The sequence below is a fragment of the Mytilus californianus genome, unplaced genomic scaffold (assembly GCF_021869535.1).
Source record: "Mytilus californianus isolate M0D057914Y unplaced genomic scaffold, xbMytCali1.0.p SCAF_22, whole genome shotgun sequence".
Taxonomy (NCBI): Eukaryota; Metazoa; Mollusca; class Bivalvia; order Mytilida; family Mytilidae; genus Mytilus; species Mytilus californianus.
Window position 1 is genome coordinate 6000641 of NW_026262671.1, and position 19100 is coordinate 6019740.

Consider the following 19100-nt stretch of genomic DNA (forward strand, 5'->3'; position numbering starts at 1 on the left):
TTTTTCAAGAGGGAAAGAGTGTGTTAAGACCTTCAAGAAACAACCTTGTGTAAACATCTGTACTTGACACTGCATTGATCGCTTTTATGTTTTGAAAACTACAATGTACGTTTATATTAAAGTTATCAAATTCTTTGACATGTTTTGACAATAACAAAGGTTTGTTTACTACAGGCATGCAAAATTTGTTCTATGCATTGAATATGCAAATGTTTAACCCAGAAATTAACAATTCTTAATGTACAACTTTTTCTCAAACAAAGGAATAATGTTAAAGTTTCTTTTAACATTATTTTTGCAGGATTCCTATGTACTAGACTACTTCGGTAATTTGTCTGAGTACCTCCATGTTGGTCCGCCTGTATACTATGTTGTTAGAGAAGGACACAACTATACATCTTTAGCTGGTGAAAATGCTCTGTGTGGAGGTAACGGTTGTCCTCAGGAATCTCTGGTCGGTCAGATCTACACTGCCAGTAAACAAGCTAACTAGTAAGTAAAAAATAGGAGACAAGAACTGAGGGTCAAGGGGAGAATGCTCTGTGTGGAGGTAACGGTTGTCCTCAGGAATCTCTGGTCGGTCAGATCTACACTGCCAGTAAACAAGCTAACTGGTAAGTAAAAATAGGAGACGAGAACTGAGGGTCAAGGGGAGAATGCTCTGTGTGGAGGTAACGGTTGTCCTCAGGAATCTCTGGTCGGTCAGATCTACACTGCCAGTAAACAAGCTAACTAGTAAGTAAAAATAGGAGACGAGAACTGAGGGTCAAGGGGAGAATGCTCTGTGTGTAGGTAACGGTTGTCCTCAGGAATCTCTGGTCGGTCAGATCTACACTGCCAGTAAACAAGCTAACTAGTAAGTAAAAATAGGAGACGAGAACTGAGGGTCAAGGGGAGAATGCTCTGTGTGGAGGTAACGGTTGTCCTCAGGAATCTCTGGTCGGTCAGATCTACACTGCCAGTAAACAAGCTAACTAGTAAGTAAAAATAGGAGACGAGAACTGAGGGTCAAGGGGAGAATGCTCTGTGTGGGGGGAACGGTTGTCCTCAGGAATCTCTGGTAGGTCAGATCTACACTGCCAGTAAACAAGCTAACTAGTAAGTAAAAATAGGAGACGAGAACTGAGGGTCAAGGGGAGAATGCTCTGTGTGGGGGGAACGGTTGTCCTCAGGAATCTCTGGTCGGTCAGATCTACACTGCCAGTAAACAAGCTAACTAGTAAGTAAAAATAGGAGATGAGAACTGAGTGTCAAGGGGAGGACTGGTGTCTTAAACTCATGATGGTCATTCATAGTAATATATTATAGGTGCTAGTTTTCAAAAAGAAGAAAGCGAAAAGTTAGATACAAAAGATTAATAATATATTGTAAAAAAATACCCATAGACATCTTCACTTACAATTTGAAAGAGTATTGCAAAACTCAATGTATTGCCCATATATAAATGAGATTTTAAAATTTTTAAAATTATTTTTGTATATATACCAAAGTAACTTATTATGTTTTAACTTAAAAACAGAAAATTTGACCACAGTTGACTATAGGGTAGAATTTGACCATTTCATTGTCACAATGCCCATATGTGGCCTTCTCATGGAAACTGGACCTAGTTTCTTGTTGATTGATGTAAAAATGTCATATTTAAGAGTTATTTGGAGTGAAACTATGACAAAGTGATTTCACTGATGTCAATAAACATTCTTTTCTGAACAAGTTGCTGCATGATTTTCAGATTGAATTCTATTTGATATAAAAATTTCAATAGACCTTATGGCTATTTGTCCACCATAACTAGACATCAGATCCGTTCTCTTCAAATTTTGATGTCACAAGTGAAAATCAGACGCAAATCAAGGATTTTGAAAAAGAGGGGGGGGGGGGGCCCAAACTAGGTAACGTTTGAAGTGCGATATGTAAAAAGTGTATGCATTAACCATAAATGTTTGCCCTAAATCTGCTCTGAAAAATTCTCAAGCTATAAAGGAAAAGTGATTGTTGTATGATGTTAATAGTTTAAGTGTCACAAACTCTTGTGTTAAGTATTGTAGAATGTAGATTTTGAAATACTGTAGATTCTGAAATTATTGCGAGGTTTTTATTATTGCGAATAAAAATATAATGCAACTGGGTGAGTATCACAATAATAAGAACTAGCATTCTGATATCTGTATGCAGATTTTCCTGAAATCGCAATAATTAATCTGGTATTTTTGTCTATTCTTCAAAAATCGCAATAATAAATGCACACAATAATTTCTGAATTTACAGTAGTAATAAGATCTATTTGAATATCAGTATTAAGTTAATTATAGAATAAATGTACCATTTTATTTTCAGTACATATATAGCCCAGCCAACATCTTCTTGGATTGATGACTTCTTTGATTGGTTGTCACCTGGAGGGAACCCACCCTGTTGTAGACTGTTCAATAATATATGTACCATTTTATTTCAGTACATATATAGCCCAGCCAACATCTTCTTGGATAGATGACTTCTTTGATTGGTTGTCACCTGGAGGGAATCCTCCCTGTTGTAGACTGTTCAATAATGGTAGTTTCTGTACTGCCACTGAACCAGGTAAGGGAGATAAGTCCGATATTATTTGAATTCAGAACTTTTACTAAAAATGATCTTTTTCAAACAGATATATTATTAGTAAAAGTTGTATTTATAAATCAGCTATTTTTTTTGTAATTGATTTTTGTCGAGCCTGCGACTTTTGTCGCAGAAAGCTTGACGAAGGGATAGTGATCCGGCGGCGGCGTTAGCTAACTTCTTAGAAGCTTTATATTTGAGAAGGTGGAAGATCTGGATGCTTCATACTTTGTATATGGATGCCTCATGTTACGAAGTTTCCGTCAGTCACATGTCCAATGTCCTTGACCTCATTTTTATGGTTCAGTGACTACTTGAAAAAAAAGTTAAATTTTTTGTAATTGTTAAATTCTCTCTTATTATAAGTAATAGGATAACTATATTTGGTATGTGCGTACCTTGCAAGGTCCTGATGCCCGTCAGACAGTTTTCACTTGACCTCGACCTCGGATCAGTGAACAAGGTTAAGTTTTGGTGGTCAAGTCCATATCTCAGATACTATAAGCAATAGGTCTAGTATATTCAGTGTATGGAAGGACTGTAAGGTGTACATGTCCAACTGGAAGGTGTCATCTGACCTTGACCTCATTTTCATGGTTCAGTGGTCAAAGTTAAGTTTTTGAGTTTTGGTCTTTTATTCTAATACTATATGCAATAGTTCAACTATATTTGGTGTATGGAAATATTTTATGATCTATATGTCAGTCACGCAGGTTTTATTTGACCTTGACCTCATTTTCAAGGTTCATTGCTCAGTGTTAAGTTTTTGTGTTTTGGTCTGTTTTTCTTAAACTATAAGCAATAGGTCAACTATATTTGTTGTATAGAAGAATTGTTAGCTGTACATACCTGCCTAGCATGGTTCATCTGACCTTGACCTCATTTTCAGGGTTCATTGGTCAATGTTTAGTTTACTTGGTTAATGTTAAGTTTATGTGACAGTTGTAATAAAGCTTTATATTTAGGACTTTCAACATAATATCAATGATTAGTAAAGAAGGCGAGACATTTCAGCATGTGCACTCTTGTTGTTTTAATTATCAAAAAGTAAAATAACAAAAATACCAAACTCCAAGGAAAATTCAAAACGGAAAGTCCCTTATCAAATGGCAAAATTTATATAGTTATAGCTAGCTAAACCTTTCACTTGTATGACGATCGCATAAAATTCCATTATATTGAAAACAATGTGTGAACAAAACAAACCGACATAATAGGTAAAAATGTCAAAAATAGGGGTACAGCAGTCAAAATTGTGTTATAATCTAATTAATCACTATAAAAACAAACGAATATGTCAACAAAGAAAAACAAAATGGCAGATAGACATATAAAATTTTTATAAGTAGATCAGGGGTTAAGAAATTTTGTTATAGCTCACTAGCCCAGGGCTAATTGGTGGTTGGATTTTACTAGCCCTGTTGGAAGAACTACTAGCCCAACAAAACTGACCTGCTAGCCCGAGTATGCCTTACAAATCCAGAGTTTGCTGTATAATACAAATAATTCTATAAACTTAACAATTTTTATCCGTTGTACAGTAGATTTTTGCAAATCGGATACCCAAAACTTATGTCAGCAAACAAATATCCCATTAGCAGATATATTCAATTAATCGATAATTGTATATTCATTGAATATTCTGTAATAATGAGTTGACCAAATCCTGAGATGGCACAAGTCTTGACCACTGCTTTACATGGTTATATAAAAGGATTGGAGTGATTTTTATCAGATACATTATAAACGAGGTACAGTAATATCCATATTTACATTTATGAGGGTACCTTCATGACGAATAACGGTAAAAAATCTTGCCAAATGACGTTAACGGTAATTGTTGGTGCATGACGATAAAATGTACCCTTTCTTTAGCGGTGGTCAAGACTTGTACCATCTCAGGATTTGGTCAACTCATTATTACAGAATATTCCATGAATATACAATTATCGATTAATTGAATATATCTGCTATTCATGCTACTGGGATATTTTTTTGCTGACATAAGTTTTCGGTGTCCGATTTGCAAAAATCTACTGTACAACGGATAAAAAAATCGACTGATTTTGACGAATCACGTTAATTTTTTTCCAAAAATAACGGTAACGATAATTATTTGATACCTCTGACGAGTCACTATAAGGATATTTTGATGAATCACGCTAAAATTGTAACCAATTTGACGCTAACGGTAGCCGTAAATGACCGTTTGACGCCTGACGGTAAAGGGCATTACTACCCTCATTTATCACAGGTAAGCTAATTGTGGGCTATAAATGGATTACAAACTGAGTACAGTCTGTAAACTGAAATTGTATTTGTTATAAATTTTATTTCTTTAAAAATCAAATTTATTTGAATATCAATGAAGATAATCATGATTGATGAAATATTATTGCATCAAGTTTAAGTTTTCTGAAGACTGTTAATGTTTAGGTCATGGTTCTGGAGGCTTCTTCACAGTATGTAAACAAAAACAAAATGGCCTCCATAACATGTGCACATGTTACAAATTTATATCTGACAAAAGTCAGGTTTCTCCTGTCATAAGGGATTCACATTTATATTGCAATAAATTATTCAGAAGGAGGTACAGTCCGGTTACATTATATTTCTCTGGTTGCATAAGCAATGTACAATACCCCCTGTACTGACAAATCGATATTGTAAGTACGGGATCCACCCAGAGTTATTTGTTCTATTTTAAAACTTGTACAAAATCAGTTCAAATTCTGGGAATCCCGGATGATGTAGTTGAATCTGTTCTAAGATAGAATAGTGATGTGTGGATTTTCCACTTTTTATTTTGGAAACGCCAAGATTTTTTTGTTACTAGTCCGTCGGGCATATTGGGTTACAAGTTTTGGTTGCCCGAGGCCTAAATGCTGAGTCCCGGGCGTCGGGCTAGTGGATTTTTTAACCCCTGGTAGATGTACCATCTCATAGAAAATATACAGACATAAAAAACATAGAACCATTTCACTAAAAAAACTCATCAAAGATACCAGGCGTATAATTTTGTACGTCTACAAAATTCTCATCAGTGATGCTCAAATCAAAAAAGTTAAAAGGCCAAATAAAGTACGAAGTTGAAGAGCATTGAGGATCAAAAATTCTGATAGGTTTTGCCAAGCAAATGTGATGTTCGTTTTATATCGAATTCAAATAAAAATCTTTCTTTTCAGTTAATATAAATTTGAGTTCAGTATGTCCAGTGAAAACTTTACCAAATGGTCGACCTTCAGTGGATGATTTCAGGAAATATTTACCAATGTTTTTAAAAGATAATCCAGGAGTTAAGTGCTCAAAAGGGTAAGATTTGTATAAGTAAAAAGTGATGTAGGGTAAATGTAAATGACACAAAAACTCAGTAACAAAAAGTATCCAAAAGTTTATTTTGGTCAAGTAGTGTGAGAAATTAAATAAGCTTCATAACAGATCCCCTGCAGACCCTCTATTAGGAGTTGTTACTCAGGTGTTGTCAAACTATCCAGTATCCTTCCCATATGTACCTCAATTATCAGCTCTAAACACTATTTTTAAAACAACATGCAGTGGCAGATTCAGGGGATTGTAGAGGGCATACATCCCCCCTTCTTTTTTTATTAGAAAATATATAATTTTTCTGCATAGATTCATCAAAATTATTTGTCTTACTTTGCTTTGAGCTATTCTGATCATTTAACGCAATTATGTCCCCCTTTCATCAAAACCCTGGATTCACCCCAGATATAGAATTTGTATTACTGCCTGCCACTGTCTTATTTTAAAACTTTTATATTACAGAGGACATGCAGCTTATGGTAGTGGTGTAAACCTGATAAAAAATAACTCAAATGTTGGAGGTATGTCATATTGTGTTTTCATCCTCATCCCCTCAAAACTTGATATCCTATGCTCCCATTTTATTTAGCTTTTAGCAGTTTGAATTTGTGTTGGGGCTTTTATATACAGTATGGGTATTTCTCATTGTTGAAGGCTGTACAGTGACCTAGTATAATTGCTTAAACCAGCTTCATTTGGACTAGTTGTCTCATTGGCAATCATATTTGACCAATATCAATTGGTATGGATAAGTGATAAAAGGACAATAGTTAACATGTGCAATGATTAAGTGGGAAAATTAATCACATCTTTTGGTTGGGAATGCAGAAACATTAATTACTGTGGATTCATTTATTTTTCGTGGATACCAATTTTCCATCAATTGAGGAAAAACCGTATTTTCGTGGATATTTAACGTCAGGGGTTGGCTGAGGTCTGCATACAAGCCTATAGAAAAATTATACTTTGTTGAATATTTTAATTGGTGGTTTGCCTGTACCCACGAAATACAGGATAATTGGTATACCACAAATACTAATGAATCCATAGTAGAAAATATTTCTGCACTGAAATTGATCAATACTGTAAATATGGAATTTATTGCGATAGTTTTTATTATTGGCAAAAATGCAACAGGGTTGTAATCGCAATAATTTAAACTCGCATTTTGAATTTTTGTATATGAATGAAGCAGGATTTTTTCTCAGTATAGCAAAAAAAATAATCACATTTTTGACTAAAATGACAAAATTGCAATAATAAATGCGCACAATAATTTATGAATTTACAGTATTGAAGATGAATGAATATTTTTCAATCTTGAATCCTGTCATTTAATAAATATTCGTTGGTCCCTTGTTTCCAGCAGTTTTTAAAGTGATCATATCAGCACATATAATTTGATACATAATGTAACTACATTGTATAACTACGTTGTATAACTACGTTGTATAACTACGTTGTATAACTACATTGTATAACTACATTGTAAAACTACATTGTAAAACTACATTGTATGACTACATTGTATAACTACATTGTATAACTACATTATATAACTACGTTGTATAACTACATTATATAACTACATTGTATAACTACATTATATAACTACATTGTATAACTATACATTGTATAACTACATTGTATAACTACATTGTATAACTACATTATATAACTACATTGTATAACTACATTATATAACTACATTGTATAACTACATTGTATAACTATATTGTATAACTACATTGTATAACTACATTGTATAACTATATTGTATAACTACATTGTATAACTATATTGTATAACTATATTGTATAACTACATTGTATAACTACATTGTATAACTATATTGTATAACTACATTGTATAACTACATTGTATAACTACATTATATAACTATATTGTATAACTACATTATATAACTACATTGTATAACTACATTATATAACTACATTGTATAACTACATTGTATAACTATATTGTATAACTATATTGTATAACTACATTGTATAACTACATTGTATAACTATATTGTATAACTACATTGTATAACTATATTGTATAACTACATTGTATAACTATATTGTATAACTACATTGTATAACTATATTGTATAACAGAAATAAAAATGAGAATGGAAAAGGGAAATGTGTCAAAGTGACAGCAACCCGACCAAAGAGCAGAAAACAGCCAAAGGCCACCAATGGGTCTTCAACACACTGAGAAAATCCCGCACCTAGAGGCGGGCTTCAGCTGGCCCCTAAACAATAATGTATACTAGTTCAGCAAAAATGGACGTCACACTAAACTCCAAAACATATGAATGAACCAAAATTTTAAAAAAGACATTAATAAAGCTAGAGGTTCCTGACTTGGGAGAAGCCTGATTTTTATGAAGAAATTTAAAAATTAAGAAATCCTTCTAAATTTTTATTTGCTCTTTTCTAGCAACGTACTTTATGACATACCATAACATACTGAAGACGAGTGCTGATTACATCAAAGCTTTGAAGGAAGCCAGGACCATAGGAGATAACATCACAAAAACAATGCAGTTAACACAATCAAACAGTAGTGTCTTCCCATATAGGTTTGTTTTTGTTTATATATTCATTTGAATTTTATGTAAATGAAGAAATTTTCGCAAGCAATTTATTCAACGACTTTCTCTAGTAGGAATATAACCTGAATAAAATTGTCACATTAATAATAATGATAATAATCTTTATTTCAAGAGGGTATGCTCAATTAGTACAAACACTATTCTCCCTTGAGGCCCTCACACTCCACTCACAATGCATCACACAATTTCATCATAACAAAGATAAACATAAGAAAACATAATCAAAGTTGATACATAATCATTTAAATAATTCCTGGATTTTCAAGTAAAAACTTAAAGCAGTTTGTTTTAAAAGTATTTATGTTTGACATGTGTCTTAGTGCTTCTGGTAGTTTATTCCATGAAGTTGGGCCAGAATATGAAAAAGATCTTCTAAATGTGTTTGTTCTTGCCTTTGGTATATTAAGTAATTGGGTAGTATTTGATCTAAGTTGCATTCCATTTTTATTTGTAACATAGGAGATTTTGTTAGACAAATATTCTGGGACAGATCCATATAAACATTTATGAACATATAAGGCCTTGTGGTAAATTACACGATCAGTAAATCGAAGCCATGATAACTTTTTAAACATTGTATTAGATGGGGTATCATAAGGAAGTGCAAGAATAATTCTAGCTGCTCGTTTTTGAAGTTTATCTAATCTATTTGTATTTTGGTCACTGGTGTTTCCCCAAATTGTACAACAGTAATCCAAAATAGGGAGAATATAACCATTAAAGTATAACTTTCGTGTTTCCAGGGGGAGGGATTTCTTTATCCTAGACAAAAGATTTAGCCTGGTACTGATTTTTGTGCACAAAGTGTCAATTTGGGCTGTCCACTCAAGATTTTCATCAATAAAAACCCCTAGGAGCTTTTCGCCATTAACATCTCTAATGTGGGAGTTACCAACAGTCAAATTAAGAACATGGTCTGTTTTTGCTAGTTTCTGTCTAGAACCAATAACCATAGATGTAGTTTTGATGGTGTTGACGCGTTTGAAGTATAGTGTTGTTTTTTTTTACATTTTATGACAGATCAACAAAATTCAGATTATACTTTTTGTATTTCAGTAAAATAAATATCTATTAATCCTTTTTCAATTTTACAATTTAATAAAAAGATATTTTCATCTTCTAATAAATTTCAACTACGACACATTGTTCCCTGGGAATATGTAAATGTCTTCCACTTTCTGTTTCTAATTTTTGATTATACAACAAATACACTCTTTTACAACATAATCAATGGTACTGAGAAATATTTGCATTTGTTGATATGATTTATTATTGATAGACAATAAATACTGTAAATTCAAAAAAAATTTGGCCTGCTTTTATTATTATGATTGTTAGGAATGGACAAAAATGCAAGAACCAACCACTCGAAACGATCCAGAAACAAAAGGGCAATCGCATATATTTCTATATTATAAGAATTGTTATTGTGATTTAGGATATTTCATAATTTAAAAAATTATGATATCAAAATTTGAAATGCAAGTTTTAATTTTTGTGAAATTTTATAATATAAAAAATCTGTGATGTTTATTAGAAAATTTGATTTGAGCCTTGCCACAGTAAAAGACATTTAAATACATGTATTTACCAGTAAATGCTTAAGTACATACGATACAGTTTTGATCCCACTGTGATTTTTTAAAGAAAATTTGCATACAAATATTTTTCACCTCGTCAATTCAAATATGTAATGAAACATTTACCTTGATGTGCTACTTTTAGAGATAAATGGGGTCAAAATTTTAGACATTTACTCCAAATTTTGATTTCTTGGAAATTTCTATCCTTTGGTTAGATATACCGTACCTAACTTTTTTGTTTTAAAATATAAACACTCATCTTTGTGAAATCATTTCAAATATCTCTTTCACATAATTATGCTGTAAATTTGTGTAACGGAATCCATTTTCATTAAATTTTCATGAATTTAGAAAAAATATGTACATTTATATGATTTAAATATTTCATCAGTGATTTGTTAATAAAAATTGGTACAAATAATCTTTGTACATAATCAAGCCAAATGTCCATTAAAAAAGAGAGGTCCATGTGCTTGTTTTCAAGCTTAAATGATTAAAATCAGTTTAAAAATGCATCTTTTTCCAATATTTCACAGTTTGATGTCACAAAAAAAAACATTTTACGTTAGCAACTTCATTACCTCCCCTGTAACTGTATCGTATGCCCTTAAGCCACCAAACTCAAGTCAAACTTATCCAAGTGAAAATAACATAAATGATCATGATAGATATTTTTATTTCCAGTATTTTCTATGTTTACTATGAGCAGTACCTGACCGTTGTTGATGACACAATATTAAATCTGGGACTATGTCTTGTAGCCATCTTTGTTGTCACTTTCATTCTTCTCGGATTTGACTTTATTTCTGCATTGTTAGTAGTACTGACTGTTCTCATGATCGTGATAGATATATGTGGTATGATGTATTTGTGGGAGATTGACCTCAACGCTGTGACACTGGTCAATCTTGTTATGGTGAGTAAAATAGGATTAATATGAATGAAAGGAAATAGTGGATATACATGAAGGAGACACCAACCCAAAATACTGTGGATTTGTTATTATTCATTGAATACCGATTTTTTTTGATTTCGTGGGAACAGGTGAACCATGAATTTAAATGTTCAACGAATTATTAATTTTCTATAGGCTTGTATGCCGACTTTGGCAAAACCACAAAATTAAATATCCATGAAAATGTAAGTTTTCCTCAATCCACGAAAATTGGTACCCACGAAAATAAATGAATCCACAGTAACAAATTTGCCATTTTATAAGGTCACTTCAGGGCCTAATTAAATAGAGCTAAGGGTATAATCCAAATTCAATGAGCAGACTGTCCAGGTCTTGCTGCTTGTGATGGAATTCATCAAATACAACCAAAGATCAGTGAAATAAACACTAAAATCCCATATGACAATTGCCAAATGTATAATGTTAAACCTACTTTAAGAATATTCTTTGATACACTATTATTGAAATTTTTTATCATTTAATTTCATATAATTCCTTAAAGCCCAAGTCTCAATCATTATCAAAATTTTGATTGTGATAAGGGTTTTCTATACCATATTTATCAATTGGTTTAAAGAAAAAACCAACAAAGGAACAATTGACAATTTTCGAAAAGACCTATACATGGAAACAGAGGGAAAACAGAGTTATCTCTCTTGAAATACTATTTTTGGATTTTGAGTTGCATCACATCTGTTTAAATTTGCTCTAAATTGATCAAATCTTACTATATTTTAGGCTGTTGGTATAGCTGTAGAGTTTTGTGCTCACATTGTAAGAGCTTTTGCTGTCAGTCTGAAACCAAACAGAAAAAAACGAGCTGAAGAGGCTCTGGCTAATATGGGCAGCTCAGTAAGTGTAAAATAATATTCTTATCAAACAGAATAGAATAAGTTGAGGAGGCTCTAGCTCATGTTGGCAGCTCAGTAAGTGTAAAATAACATTCTTGTAAAACAGAGTAGAATGAATTGAGGAGGCTCTAGCTCATATGGGGAGCTCAGTAAGTGTAAAATAAGATTCTTATCCAACAAAGTAGACTGATCTATATATACATTATTAGAGATTTAAGAAAAGAGTAATAAAAAAACAATGACTCTATTGAAAAAAACAAAGAATTGATAAATTAGTTTCTGCCGTACACAAAATACTGCATATTACAATGAATTGAATATCTTCAGTGGTAGATTGTAAAATCAGTAATTTTACAGATTTTTACTCTCATCTCATTAAAAAAAAAATTTTCACATGATTCATTTTACACAAGATAAATTAATTAATCCTGTTTTTATCCTCCATAGCAGGAGTCATGTTCATTTTTTGTACATAAATTAGGCCTTTAGTTTTCTCATTTGAATTATTTTACATTGTCATTTCGGGGCCTTTTATAGCTGACTGTGCGGTATGGGCTTTGCTCATTGTTGAAGGCCGTACGATGACCTATAGTTGTTAATTTCTGTGTCATTTGTTCTCTTGTGGAGAGTTGTCTCATTGGCAATCATACCACATCTTCTTTTTTATAATTACCCTGTCAACGTACCTGGTCTTGCTCCTTTTGGAGTTCATCCAATTCCCTCAGTTTTTGTTTGTCACTTTGATATGTCTCGTGTTAAATGATTTACGAAATTTTAACATTGCTAAACTACTGTTGCCTTAACCCTTTATACATAATTTGGTTGTGATATTAGTGTGTGATTAAATAATTATTTCTCTTTTCAGGTATTTAGTGGTATAACCTTAACAAAACTAGGAGGAATTATAGTTTTAGCATTTGCTAAGTCACAGCTATTCCAAGTATTTTACTTCAGAATGTATTTAGGAATGGTAGTATTTGGTGCGTCACATGGTCTTATTTTCTTACCAGTATTACTCAGTTATATAGGTAAGTAGATTTTTGAGTGCCAGTCTTTGTAAGAATCAGGCAATTTTGAAAAAAATCAAAACATGTCTGAAAAAAAAACACACCTAACCATCCTATTTTGAAGTTACCCTCAACCTGAGTAAGAAATGATAGGTCTTTCATTTCTGTGTGTCTGGTTAATTTGAGAAATCTCTTAGATAACTTTTGGTTAGAATGATAGCAAATTATGGAGTTAGCTCCCCTTAATTGTTAATTTCTAGTGCATTTCAACCACATTATATCTTGAATTACCAGGACAGGAAAAGGAAACGAATGTTATACATGTATTCGTGCACCATTATACATTTTGAACATAAATTAATGTCAACTTGAGTGGGTTTTTGTTGTCATGTTTTCACCACTGCCTGATTCTTAGGCAGATTGGCACTTTTAAAATTTTTTATTCTTGAAAGTAGGAATATCCTATTGGTCATGTGCAAAGATAGTTACTGTAAATTCAAATGATTTTGCAATGTTTTTATACCCCCGCTTTAAAAAAGGGGGGGTATACTGTTTTACCTCTGTCTGTCCTTCCGTCAATCCGTCAGTCTGTCTGTCCCATGAATATTTTCGTCGCATTTTTCTCAGGAACTACTTGACAAGGATTTCTGAAATTTGGTTTCAGGGTTTATATAAGTCAGCTATACCGTGTGATGCGTTTTCAGATTAATCACTTAACAACTTCCTGTTTACCGTCAAATATTTGGGCTGGGGGTATCATCAGTGAGCAGTAGCTCGCAGTTTCACTTGTTAATTTTGCACAAATGCAATGAAATAGGTGTTACAAAAATAAAATTTGCTTTTTATATTTTGATAGCATTATTTGTATGCTGTATTTTTTGAATTCAAAATAATTAAACTTACATGTGTGTCGATTGTCCAATAGTCGCAATAATGAATGCACAAAATAATTAAACTTACAAGTGTGTCGATTGTCCAATAGTTGCAATAATGAATGCACAAAATAATTAAACTTACATGTGTGTCGATTGTCCAACAGTCGCAATAATGAATGCACAAAATAATTAAACTTACATGTGTGTCGATTGTCCAACAGTCGCAATAATGAATGCACAAAATAATTTCTGAAATTATGTAACACAAAAATAAACAGGGAGAGAAACATAATAAAAATAGTAGCCAACTACCCCTGATGCTGCTTAATTTTTCACAGTACCATTTTCAAAAATTGTTGGGGAGAAAAAAAAATGAAAGAATAAAATTGAGAAAGGGAATGGGAAATGTGTCAAAGAGACAACAACCCGACCAAAGAGCAGAAAACAGCCCAAGGCCACCAATGGGTCTTCAACACAGTATGTTCTGATATGCTTATTGTTGGAAGCCATAGAATGAGCATCAGCTGTTTGTTATCCTCTATATTAATTCATACTGTTAATTCATTACTATTTATTAAGTACAATTTTTTTAATGGTTTTCATGAGTATAGGTAAATCACAAATTTAAATGTTCAATGAAATACTCATTTTCTAAAGGATTGTATGCTGACACTTTGGCAAAACCATAAAATCAAAATTCCATGAAAATTCAGGTCGCCACAAAAATAAATGAATTCACAGTATTACGTAAAGAAAAAAGAAAATATCTTATTATAGATTTTGTATTCACAGAACGTATAGTGTGGTTTTTATACGCCTGTCAAAATTTTGACGGGACGTATTATGGTATACAAATGTCGTCTGTCCGGCGTAAACATGTCGCACCGTAACTTGAGAACGACTTATCCAAATTTCATGAAACTTAAAATAGTTGTTTCTTATGATGGTCAAACGATCTGTATACTTTTTGGTGAAAATAAGATTAAAACTTTTTGAGTTACAGGACTTAGTAACTAAAACAGGTGTGTGGTTTTTATACGCCCGTCAAATTTTTGACGGGACGTATTATGGTATACAAATGTCCGGCGTCCGTCCATCTGTCTGTCTGTCCGTCTGTCTGTCAGGCGTAAACATGTCGCACCGTAACTTGAGAATGACTTATCCAAATTTCATGAAACTTAACATAGTTGTTTCTTATGATGGTCAAACGATCTGTATACTTTTTGGTGAAAATAAGATTAAAACTTTTTGAGTTACGGGACTTAGTAACTAAAACAGGTATGTGTTTTTTTTCACATGTCGTGCCGTATCTCAAAAACGATTTATGATTATTGCTTAAAATTTTACATACTTCTTAGTTTTATTAATCTGATCTGTATACTTTTTGGTTTTGATTCAAAATTTTATTTTTGAGATATTGATTTTTTTTTTTTTTAAAGTGGGGTTTTCACATGTCACGCCGTATCTCAAAAACGGTTTATGATTATTGCTTAAAATTTTACACACTTCTTAGTTATATTAATCTAAAGATCTGTATACTTTTTAGTTTTGATTCAAAATTTTATTTTTGAGTTATTGAGTATTTTGTAAAAAAAGGGGGAGGGGTATTTCACATGTCGCGCCATATCTCAAAAACGATTTATGATTATTACTTAAAATTTTACACACTTCTTAGTTATATTAATCTAAAGATCTGTATACTTTTTGGTTTTGATTCAAAATTTTATTTTAGAGATATTGAGTTTTTTGTAAAAAAAAGTGGGGTTTTCACATGTCGCGCCGTATCTCAAAAACGATTTATGATTATTACTTAAAATTTTACACACTTCTAAGTTATAATAATCTAAGGATCTGTATACTTTTTGGTTTTGATTCAAAATTTCATTTTAGAGATATTGAGTTTTTTGTATAAAAAAAAAGGGGGGTTTTCGCATGTCGCGCCTCAGTCGGAAACTATTTATGATTATTGCATAAAAATTCACACACAAGACGACGGGCGTATCATGCACTCATGGCGCAGCTGTTTATTCAATGAGTGGCATAGGCATTACATACAACCTGAATTCTCTAACTTTAGTTTGCCACAACCAAATGTTATGACACTTATACACAAAGCTCATTACCACCAAACAAATGTCTTTAAGTTTTAAAGAAATAAAAAGGACAATAGGGATAAATTAGTACATTGACTTTGCATATTTACAAGCAGGGGCATGCATCTGTATCCCGTGGACACATTCTGTTGTTATATATTCATGGAAATAAACTGGTTCATGAAAATATTAAAGATATCAAGTTGGCAATTAGAAACATATGCCCAAAAAGCATATTCAATTGAATAAATGAAAAATAATGATAATTTTTTTTCCATTAACGAAAATGCTGCAATACATTTTTTTGGCTTTCTATTTTCTAGGTCCACCGTTGAACAAAGCCAAACTATATGAGGAACAACAAAAGAATAAGTCAAATTTCATAGACTCCAGTGGCAAAGAATATGATGAGCCAAATATTCACTCGTCACAACAAAATTTAGTGTCTGACAATCCACCAGACTATCGGACTGTGTCAGGAAATAACACTAGTGAACACAATGCTTATGAAAATGGTGGATTTAAACAAACAGAAATTGAAAATCATATGCTTCCTTCTACAAGATTGTAATAGTGATGTACAAACTGTTTCTGAGCTTCCATACCGTTGGCCATTAAAGAATATGATGAAAAATAAGAGTTGTCTAGTAGTTTAAGTGCAGGGGCGGATTCAGGCAGGGGCATGGCGGGCGTGCGCCCCCCTAAAATTTGCAAAGCATGGGTTGTCCTCAGCTTAATAAAGAATATTTCGATAATTTTATCTCAAAAAAATTTAAGTTTGCACCCCTCTAACCTCAAATACTGGATCCGCCCCTGAAGTCTGTGTCATTTGGAACATACTTTGACTCTTATCAATGCTGGATATTAAAAGGTGCTATTTAATTGAATCTGCATGTAGTCTGAGGAAATTTATTAGTTTTTGACGGAACAATTTTGAGTATTTTTTGGTGCATTTAATTTTAAGTTTTCATTTAAATGACATATATAAATAGATAATAAGGAATTCAGAAATGGAAAAAATTACAAGTTACATACAAATGCCAGTTATATGAACAAAATGCCAGTCATATGTGATATTTTATTGTAAATCATAAGCATTGTAAATAATATCCATTTTCTATTTATTAATTTTTCTATTCATTGTACATTTCACCATTGAGATCTCCTCAGACATATACGTTTATATTTCTATGACATACAAATCCATCAGCTTGAATAAAATTGCCATTTGAGAATCTAAAAGACTATAGATAATTCATGTCAACAGAATGAACGGTTTCAGAATCTAATGCATTCTGGGTAAAATTTTCAAAAACAAAAATACTGTCACATCATTGGTTGCTCTTCAATTGATTGGGAAATTTGTGAACTAGTAATCACAATATTTTGTTGTATGCTTTTGAAAATATTACCCAGAATGCATTAGATTCTGAAACAGTTAATTATGTTGACCTTCACATCTTAACTTTTTTGTTTCACAGGTATATACTCAATAAGGTTAAAACATATATTGTAGTCATATCTTTTACAATTTTCATTAAACTTGCACCATAATGGTGAATGGTTGTTAATTGTTACATGTGATAGTTGTTGACTGTTATGCTAATGATCTAATGTAATGGAAAATTTCTCTGCCAAAGGGAGGTAACTTCTTTTTGCACAAATAAGAAATGTATTCCAGTTTAAAATTATCATGATATTACTATTTTTTCAATTTTTGGTATATTTTACCTGTTTTTTTTAAAGAAAAAATGTATAATTAATTGCAATGAATTATTAGGTTGGTATAGTGTTTCAGCCCTAGTATTGTATCTTATTTTTTTCTGAGATTAATACTTAAAAGAATTTCTCTTTTTTCTCTAAGGTAGCTTATTTGATTGCTTAAGTGAACTGAGATTAACCATCTGTAACAAAGACATATTTGTATATTGAAGCTCAATTGTTTGTAGTTTTTTATTGTAAAAATGTCACCAAAATATAATTTTCAATTGACATAACTATAGTAAGAGTTATTGCCCTTTGCTTCCAAGTTGGAGGTTACCATGCACAAATTCCTTCATAAATCGAATGATCTGGCTGCTGGAATTTAGAAAAAGTTGTTTTCTTGACAATTATAATCTGTAAAAAAAAAGTGTTTATCTCATCACTACCATCTAGTCTATGACTATATAATTAGACACCTTGTTTTTATGCCACACCTAGGGGCATTATGTTTTTCAATCTGTGCATCTGTTCGTCCGTCCGTCCGTCTGTCCCGCTTCAGGTTAAACTTTTTGGTCAAGGTAGTTTTTGATGAAGTTGAAGTCCAAACAACTTGAAACTTAGTACACATGTTCCCTATGATATGATGTTTCTAATTTTAATGCCAATAAGAGTTTAGACTCCAATTTCACGGTCCACTGAACATAGAAAATGAAAGTGCAAGTGGGGCATCTGTGGACACATTCTTGTTATTTAGTTAGTCAAATAAGAAAATCATCTAGTTTCACCTTCAACATGGTGGCCAAGGGAAGTAACTCAACTTCAAATTCATGTTTGTTTTGTACATAATTGCATAATCTGCATCATCTTTTATCTGTGATATTTATTAAATTTCATGTAGAACATTCAATGTTACCTGCGTCGCCAAGTAATCACTTGACTCAGTCTGTCTGTTTGTCCATCTGAAAGATTAAGAAAACTTTTTGTCAAAGTTTTCTTTAATTCTATGAAAAGGAATGAATTAATATTTGGTCTGCAGCTTGATAATGCTGAGTTGTTGCAAGTAAGCAATTTTTACATCTGCCGTGTAGCCACTTCATGTTTGCTGGTAGTTTCATTGTACAAGAAAGTTGCAAACTTTTCTTGGCTCCTATTGAAGTGAATAATACCTGGTATTGGTGTTGGTCTTGTTTTAATTGTCATTGGTGCTCAGTTTCCTATACATGACAGTCAAAATTAGATACATGTGTATGTGTTTATATACATCTTATTTCCAAATTAGGCATGTGTCAGTGTGGCCTAGTTTACAATCTTTTGTTGATTTTTTCAAATTCATGTCACATTGTGATGTTTGCGTCCTGAATATGTATTTTATTTACCACTGGATACTAAACAGCCATCCATCATCCATCATCATCTTTTCATAATAAGTTTGAAAGTTTTTCATTATGTACAAAACAGTTATATTTGCTCTGATTTTGACATGA

The 19100-nt window shown here is 32.3% G+C and overlaps 1 protein-coding gene across 1 annotated transcript in view; it reads left to right on the forward strand.

The window, feature by feature from the left end:
* LOC127732186 (NPC intracellular cholesterol transporter 1-like) overlaps nucleotides 1-18535 on the forward strand; it is a 64062-nt gene extending 45527 nt beyond the window's left edge. The window contains exons 14-22 of the mRNA XM_052241252.1: nucleotides 302-492; nucleotides 2456-2580; nucleotides 5784-5910; nucleotides 6385-6443; nucleotides 8374-8515; nucleotides 10816-11047; nucleotides 11825-11938; nucleotides 12803-12965; nucleotides 16236-18535. Coding sequence (XP_052097212.1) covers nucleotides 302-492; nucleotides 2456-2580; nucleotides 5784-5910; nucleotides 6385-6443; nucleotides 8374-8515; nucleotides 10816-11047; nucleotides 11825-11938; nucleotides 12803-12965; nucleotides 16236-16483 — 1401 coding nt within the window. The 3' untranslated portion in view covers nucleotides 16484-18535. The remainder of the gene's footprint in view (nucleotides 1-301; nucleotides 493-2455; nucleotides 2581-5783; nucleotides 5911-6384; nucleotides 6444-8373; nucleotides 8516-10815; nucleotides 11048-11824; nucleotides 11939-12802; nucleotides 12966-16235) is intronic.
* Nucleotides 18536-19100: the final 565 nt, after the last annotated feature.